The 8,520-nt window shown below is 54.4% G+C and overlaps 1 protein-coding gene across 2 annotated transcripts in view; it reads left to right on the top strand.

Moving 5' to 3' along the window:
- Window positions 1-1,158: 1,158 nt before the first annotated feature.
- The window catches only part of PHACTR3 (phosphatase and actin regulator 3), a 628,269-nt gene continuing 620,907 nt past the window's right edge, over window positions 1,159-8,520 (top strand). The window contains exon 1 of one of the 2 annotated variants that reach the window (XM_069243416.1): window positions 1,159-2,307. In XM_069243416.1, coding sequence (XP_069099517.1) covers window positions 2,196-2,307 — 112 coding nt within the window. In that variant the 5' untranslated portion in view covers window positions 1,159-2,195. The remainder of the gene's footprint in view (window positions 2,308-8,520) is intronic. The other variant, XM_069243418.1, reaches the window with a different exon arrangement.

The following is an 8,520-nucleotide window of genomic DNA, read 5'->3' as shown; positions in this document are numbered from 1 at the left end:
TGCAGTGTTTGGGGTGCTTATCATGGGTGTTCCAAACCCCTTGCTCCAGCTTCTCGCTGTGCAGTAAGAGGGTATGCGCGCAGGTGAGTGCCACCAGTCCCTCTTAGGGGGAGTTACGGGTGGGTGGGAGAGGTGCCACATGCCCTTCTGTCTGGCACTGCGGCCTTTGGAGGGGGTATGCTCACAGGTGCATTGCCACCTATTTCTCCATGAGGCAGGGGCTCCTGCGGCGTAGGTGTGGGGGCAACCTTTCTTCACGGAGCCCCAAAACTTCAGGAGACCCTATTCAGCCCGTGGCCAATGTACAGCTGTGACATTTGGGATTCTAAGGACTGGGCTCCTCATCACATTCCGCAGGGGGGGGGGGGGGCATCCCAAAATTTTGTTTTACGCCACTGCTGGGGTAGGGGGGGGGGGTAGAGAGAGAGGCGTGGGTCAGGTGGTAGAGCAGAGGCCTCTCTCGTGCCAGGCACCCGGTGCCCTCCCAGGTGGCACACAAGCCGCAGCATCAGCTGTTATGCATTCTGTTCACACCTGCAGTGCCCTCTTCCCCGGGACGGCGCAGGCATGGTTAAAGGGTTGTGCCCTCAGTGGCCCTGGCTGGCTGACACTGCCAGTTTAATGGGGAGGTCTTCGTCGCCTCTGCAGTGCAGCGCCATAGCAGCGCACTTCAGGGAGCACGGGGTGGTTGGTGGGTGTGTGGGCTCATAGGGGTAAGAGCGAGTATCACGAGCATTGAGAGGTGAATACTTGCAGCCCTCTGGATATTTTTCAGGTGTGGGTGGAAAGTATGGGTAGGACTCAACTATGGGGGGTGGGGGCTGGTATGAGTGAGTAAACCATGGAGTTGGGGGCTGCTATGTTGGAGGTGTTTGGTTAAAACTGGGAGATTATGAAACCCCGAAAATCAGAGGGTACCACGAAGCAGGGACTGAAAGGGGTGAGGTGGCAGTGTTTGGGGTGACGAGAGACGATGGTGCAGGATTACTAGTCACTCGTTTCCCCCTCCCAGACCTTCCTTCCCGCACCGGCACCGGAGGGGTTTATGTCCGTGGACCTCCAAGGGGCGAGCTCTGACGTGACGCCCCCTCCTCCCAGTAAGTAATGTATGTGGTCCTCTGGAGGGGGGTCTCTGACGTCACGCCGTCCCCGTCCCCCGCCTCGCGCAGGGGATGCTGGTAGAATCCCAATGCTTCCATCAGATGCTTGGAGCTCCGCGGCACAGAGAGCCGAGCCTCCCCCGGAGGAGTGTGGGACCCCCGCAGCCCCGGGGACAGGACCGGCTCTGTCCATCCCAGGGAGGAGGAGGGGCAGGAAGGCGCCTCAGCAGAAGATGGTGCAGAGCCCAGCCACGCTGATTTCCAAGGCACTGCCCCACCCCCTCCGACACTGTCCATTGCTGCCCAGCACTGTGTTATATACTGCCATCAGCAACCCCCCATCAGTGACATCTCAGGGTGGGTATCCCAGCCCACGGCTCTGACTACCCTTAGCACTGACTACTGCAATCACTGATCTCCCTTACCATCACTGACCATCAACACCAGTCCTTCTCAACACTGAATCCTCCAACACCGACCCCCCCAGGTCGGAGCTAGAAGCCCTGACTCAAATTTCGGCCTCGAGCACTGTTAACCCCAACCGCCCTCACCAGAGACCTCTATTTCCGGCCTTGTAGCACAGCCCCCTCAGCACCACGCTCCCAACTCTCTCCTACCACTGCCCCCCTCGGCTTTGACCACCTATATAGGACCCACACTGCGCCCCCAGTACTGCCAGGCCCTCTGCACCACTTCTATCGAGGAGAGAACTAACCGAGCGCTAGCCCTCAGCACTGGCACCCTTACTCTGCAACCCCCCTCCCCCACACACACTCCCCCTCACCCAAGGGCCGGCCCTCTGGCACCCACCTCATGTATTTACACTCTCCTCACCTCTACCTAATAGAACATTACACGCCCGTCAGCGCGGACCGCAGACCCCACTGCCCGTCGCACGCGCCAGCTGTGACCTGCACCTGCGACCTCAGCACGCGCCCCCTCACTTAAAGAGTCCCCTTCCAGAAGCCCCACCCCGCCTCCATCACGGACCCCCACAGAACGGTGACCTGGGCGGCTTACACCCTCTCTGCCCGCACCTGGGCCCCCCGCCTGCTGCCCCTCCCCTTCTCCCCAGCGCCCATCCTGGGGATCTCCATGGCCGCAGCAGAGGAGGGGGTCTCGGGATATTTCATACCGAGGACCAGATCCCAGAGCGACCCCAGCGTCCTCCTACCGGACATCGCCCCCGAGTTCGGGGACAGCCCAGGTAAAACGTGTGCGCACGCGGCACAGGGCTTGGGGTTAGCGGTGGGACCGCGCGGGCCAGGCCCCGGATAACTCTGCAGGGTATGTGCACAAGTTTAGTGCACGGTTCAGTGTGCAAGGTAGGCGTGCCTCGGATCACTGTGCAGGACAGACGTGCTTGTTCAGTGTCCTGCACTAATGTATAGGATCAGTGCCTGGCATCAGTGTGCAGGATAGCGTATATGACCAGTCTCTGTTATCAGTGGGCAGAATAAGTGTGCATGTCCAGATCCTGGAATCAGTGTGCAACATAAGCGTGACATGGATCGCCGTGCAGAACAAGCGTGCTGGTTCAGTGCCCTGCACTCATGTATAGGGTCAGTGCCCGGCATCAGTGTGCATGATAGCGTATATGATCAGTCGCTGTTATCAGTGGGCAGAATAAGTGTGCATATCCAGTCCATGGAATCAGTGTGCAAAATGTACCTGCCATGGACATTGTGCAGGATAAGCGTGCTTGTCCGATGCCCTGCACCCATGTATAGGGTCAGTGCCTGGCATCAAGTGCTGGATAGCATGTATGATCCGTCTATGTTCTCAGTGGTCAAAGTAAGGGTGCAGGTTCACTCCCTGGAATCAGTGTGCAAGATAAGTGTGCAGATAATGCATGGGTCACGGCGAAGGATAAGTATGCTGGTCCAGGGCCCTGCATCAATGTGCAAGTTGACTCCCTGGAATAATTGTGTAAGATAAGTGTGCAGATAATGCATAGATCACGGTGCAGGATAAATATGCTGAGCTAGGGCACTGCACCAACGTTCAGTATTGACGTGTATGGTTAGTTTCCGGGATGAGAGGGCAGAATAACGATGCAGCTTCACTCCCTGGAACCAGTGTGCAAGACGTGTGCAGCTAATGCAATGAATCACTGCGTGGGATACTCGTGCTTTCTCACGGCCCTTGGACCGATGTGCATGGTCAGTGCTTGGCATTAACGAGCAGGATAAACGCATGGGGACAGCCTCTGGATCAGTGATCATGATAAGTGTGCAGGTTAAGTCCCTCCAATCAGTGTACCAGATTGCAGGTTAAGTCCCTCCAATCAGTGTACATGTTAAGTGTGCAGGTAGGTGTGCCATGGATCCTTGTGCGGGATATTAGGTGTGCTGGTTCATGGGCCCGCACCAGGGTGCCCAGTAGGCGCAGGATAAGTGTACAGGGTCAGGCTTTGGGTTCAGCGGGCAGGATAAGTGTGTGGGATCAGTGTCCTGCATCGGGTTGCAGGATACGTGTGTGGATTCAGTGCCCTGCATCGGGTTGGAGGATAAGTGTGTGCGATTAGTGCCCTGCAGCGGGTTGCAGGATAAGTGTGTGGGATCAGTGCCCTGCATGAGGTTGCAGGATAAATAAGTGTGTGGGATCAGTTCCCTGCAGCGGGTTGCAGGATACGTGTGTGGGATCAGTGCCCTGTATTGGGTTGCAGGATAAATGTGTGGGATCAGTCCCCTGCATCAGGTTGCAGGATATGTGTGTGTGATCAGTGCCCTGCATCGGGTTGCAAGATAAGTGCTCAGATTGCTGGATGCATGTGCAACACCAACCACATATTCCAGTGGTAATATCACAAAAGGTCCTTTTCAGGACCTGTGTACAGGCCAAGAGCTGATTGCAGTACCTGTGTGCAGGGCTGTATGCCGAACATTGGAGAATCCAGTGTGCAGGCCAGACACAGGATGCAGTACCAGCATACAGCCCCAGCACTGGTTGCATGGCCACTGTGCAAGCGGATCATGTTCTGCAGGACTAGTGTGCAGACCAGTCATTGATTGTACTATCAGTGTGCAGGCTGACACCAGTTGTAAAGTCAGTATGCAGGCTGAGCACAAGTTGTAAGGTCAGTGTGCAGGCTGGGCATTGATGGTATGGTCAGCATGCAGGCTGACAAATGTTGTAAGGTCAGTGTGCAGGCTGAGCATTGATGGCACGAACAGTGTTGTTGTAAGGTCAGTGCGCAGGCTGAGCATTGATGGTACGAGCAGTGATGTTGTAAGGTCAGTGTGCCGACTGAGTATTGATTACATGAGCTGTAAGGTCAGTGTATAGGCTGAGCATTAATTGCACGGTTAGTGTGCAGGCTGACATAAGGTGTAATGTCAGTGTGTAGGCTGAGCATTAATTGCATTAATTGCACTGTCAGTGTGCAGGCTGACATGTTGTAAAATCAGTGTGTAGCCTGAGCGTTAATTGCACAGTCAGTGTGCAGGCTGACACTGTTGTAAAGTCAGTGTGTAGGCTGAGCATTAATTGCACGGTCAGTTTGCAGGCTGACACATTGTTAGGCCAGTGTGTAAACTGAGCATTAATTGCACATCAGTGTGCAGGCTGACACGTTGTTAGGTCAGTGTGTAGAGTGAGCATTAATTGCACATCAGTGTGCAGGCTGACACATTGTAAGGTCAATGTGTAGGCTGAGCATTAATTGCATGGTCAGTGTGCAGGCTAACACATTGTAAGGTCAGTGTGCAGGCTGAGCATTAATTGCACGGTCAGTGTGCAGGCTGACACAAGGTGTAATGTCAGTTTGCAGGTTGAGCATTGATTGCACGGTTAGTGTGCAGGTTGACACATTGTAAGGTCAGTGTGTAGGCTGAGCATTGATGGTACGGTCAGTGTGCAGACTGACACGTAAGGTCAGTGTGCAGGTTGAGCATTGATAGTACGGTCAGCATGCAGGCTGACACGTTGTAAGGCCAACGTCTGGCTGAGCATTGACTGCATGGTCAGAGTGTCGGTTGACAGGTTGTAAGATAAGTGTGCAGGATGAGCATCGATTGCTCGATCAGTGTGCAGGCAGACACGTTTTAAGATCAGCAGGCAGATCGAACATTGATGGTGCGTTCAGTGTGCAGGCCGAGCACATGTTGTAATGCCACTGTGCAGATTGAGCATTGATGGTAAGGTCAGCAAGCAGGCTGATGTGTTGTAAGGTCAGTGTGGAGGCTGAGCATTGATGGTTCAGTCAGTATTGTTGCATGGTCAGTGTGCAGGCTGAGCATTGATGGTGCAGTCAGTATTGTTGTAAGGTCAGTGTGCAGGCTAAGCATTGATGGTGCGGTCAGTTTTGTTGTAAGGTCAGTGTCTGGCTGAGCATTGACTGCATGGTCATTGTGTAGGCTGACATCTTATAAGGTCAGTGTGCAGGGGGAGCATCGATTGCTTGATCAGTGTGCAGGCTGTGAGGTTGTAAGATTGGTGTGCAGACCGAGCATTGATGGTGCGGTCAGTGTGCAGTCCGAGTACATTTTGTAAGGTCACTGTGCAGGTTGAGCATTGATTGCACCATCAGTGTGCAGGCTGACACATTGTATGGTCAGTGTTCAAGCTGAGCATTGATGGTGCAGTCAGTGTTGTTGTAAGGTCAGTGTCTGGCTGAGCATTGACTGCATGGTCAGTGTGTAGGCTGACCTTACATATGTTGAAAGGGCAGTGTGCGGACCGAGCATAGATTGTGTGGTCAGTGCGCATGCCGAGCTCATGTTGTAAAGTCACTCTGCAGGCTGAGCATTGATGGTGCAGTCAGTATTGGAAAGTCAGAGTCTGGCTGAGCATTGAATGCATGGTCATTGTGTAGGCTGACACATGTTGTAAGGTCAGTGTGCAGGTGGAGCATCAATTGCTCGATTAGTGTGCAGGCAGACACGTTGTAAGATTAGTGTGCAGACGGAGCATTGATGGTGCGGTCAGTGTACAGGCTGAGCACCTGTTGTAAGGTCAGTGTGCAGGCTGAGCCATGATGGTACAATCAGTGTGTAGGCTGACACATGTTGTAAGGTCAGTGTGCAGGCTGAGCCTTGATGGTGCAATTAGTGTGTAGGCTGACACATGTTGTAAGGTCAGTGTGCAGGCTGAGCCTTGATGGTGCGGTCAGAGTGCAGGCTGACACGTTGTAAGATTAGTGTGCAGACCGAGCATTGATGGTGCGGTCAGTGTGCAGGCTGAGCACATGTTGTAAGGTCAGTGTGAAGGCTGAGCCTTGATGGTACAATCAGTGTGTAGGCTGACGCATGATGTAAGGTCAGTGTGCAGGCTGACACATGTTGTAAGGTCAGTGTGCAGACTGTGCCATGATGATACAATCACTGTGTAGGCTGACACATGTTGTAAGGTCAGTGTGCAGGCTGAGCCTTGATGGTGCGGTCGGTGTGCAGGCTGACACGTTGTAACATTAGTGTGCAGACCGAGCATTGATGGTGCGATCAGTGTGCAGGCTGAGCACATGTTCTAAGGTCAGAGTGCAGGCTGAGCACATGTTGTAAGGTCAGTGTGCAGGCTGAGCCTTGATGTTACAATCAGTGTGTAGGCTGACACATGTTGTAAGGTCAGTGTGCAGACCGAGCATTGATGGTGTGGTCAGTATGCAGGCTGAGCACATTGTAATGTCAGTGTGCAGGCTGAGCCTTGATGGTACAAGCAGTGTGCAGGCTGACACATGTTGTAAGGTCAGTGTGCAGACTGAGCCATGATGGTGCGGTCAGTGTGTAGGCTGAGCCTTGATGGTACAATCAGTGTGTAGGCTGACACATGTTGTAAGGTCAGTGTGCAGGCTGACACATGTTGTAAGGTCAGTGTGCAGACTGAGCCATGATGGTACAACCAGTGTGTAGGCTGACACATGCGGTAAGGTCAGTGTGCAGGCTGAGCCTTGATGGTGCGGTCAGTGTGCAGGCTGAGCCTTGATGGTGTGGTCAGTGTGCAGGCTGACAAGTTGTAAGATTAGTGTGCCAGCTGAACCCTGATGGTACGAACAGTATGTAGTCTGACAGTTGTAAGATCTGTGTGCAGGCTGAGCCTTGATGGTGCGGTCAGTGTGTAGGCTGACACATGTTGTAAGGTCAGTGTGCAGGCTGAGCGCTGATGGTACGATCAGTGTGTAGTCTGACACGTTGTAAGATCAGTGTGCCAGCTGAGCCTTGATGGTGCAGTCAGTGTGCAGGCTGACACGTTGTAAGATCAGTGTGCCAGCTGAGCCCTGATGTGTGGTCAGTGTGCAGGCTGAGCCCCGATGGTGCGGTCAGTGTGCAGGCTGACACGTTGTAAGATCAATGTGCCAGCTGAGGCTTGATGTGTGGTCAGCGTGCAGGCTGAGCCCCGATGGTGCGGTCAGTGTGCCAGCTGAGCCCTGATGTGCGGACAGTGTGCAGGCTGAATTCCGATGGTGCGGTCAGTGTGCCAGCTGAGCCCTGATGGTGCGGACAGTGTGCAGGCTGACATGTTGTAAGGTCAGTGTGCCAGCTGAGCCCTGATGTGTGGTCAGTGTGCAGGCTGAGCCCCGATGGTGCGGTCAGTGTGCAGGCTGAGCCTTGATGGTGCGGTCAGTGTGCAGCATGACACGTTGTAAGGTCAGTGTGCCAGCTGAGCCCTGATGTGTGGTCAGTGTGAAGTCTGAGCTGCGATGGTGCGGTCAGTGTGCAGGCTGACACGTTGTAAGATCAATGTGCCAGCTGAGCCTTGATGGTGCAGTCATTGCCAGCTGTGCCCTGATCTGCGGTCAGTGTGCAGGCTGAGCCTTTTGAGCCCTGATGTGTGGTCAGTGTGCAGGCTGAGCCTTGATGGTGCGGTCAGTGTGTAGGCTGAGCCTTGATGGTGCAGTCAGTGTGCAGGCTGAGCCTTGATGGTGCGGTCAGTGTGTAGGCTGAGCCCTGATGTGTGGTCAGTGTGCAGGCTGAGCCCCGATGGTGCGGTCAGTGTGCAGGCTGATCCTTGATGGTGCGTTCAGTGTGCAGGCTGACACGTTGTAAGGTCAGTGTGCCAGCTGAGCCCTGATGTGTGGTCAGTGTACACGCTGAGCCTTGATGGTGCGGTCAGTGTGCAGGCTGAGCCTTGATGGTGCGGTCAGTGTGCAGGCTGACACGTTGTAAGGTCAGTGTGTCAGCTGAGCCCTGATGTGTGGTCAGTGTGCAGGCTGAGCCCCGATGGTGCGGTCAGTGTGCAGGCTGAGCCTTGATGGTGCGTTCAGTGTGCAGGCTGACACGTTGTAAAAATCAATGTGTCAGCTGAGCCTTGATTGTGCGGTCAGTGTGCCAGCTGAGCCCTGATGGTGCAGTCAGTGCCAGCTGAGCCCTGATGTGCGGTCAGTGTGCAGGCTGAGCCTTTTGAGCCCTGATGTGCGGTCAGTGTGCAGGCTGAGCCTTGATTGTGCGGTCAGTGTGTAGGCTGATCCTTGATGGTGTGGTCA

This window comes from Pleurodeles waltl, chromosome 7 (genome assembly GCF_031143425.1).
Source record: "Pleurodeles waltl isolate 20211129_DDA chromosome 7, aPleWal1.hap1.20221129, whole genome shotgun sequence".
NCBI classification, from domain to species: Eukaryota; Metazoa; Chordata; class Amphibia; order Caudata; family Salamandridae; genus Pleurodeles; species Pleurodeles waltl.
This window is presented reverse-complemented; position numbering and strand designations above follow the sequence as displayed.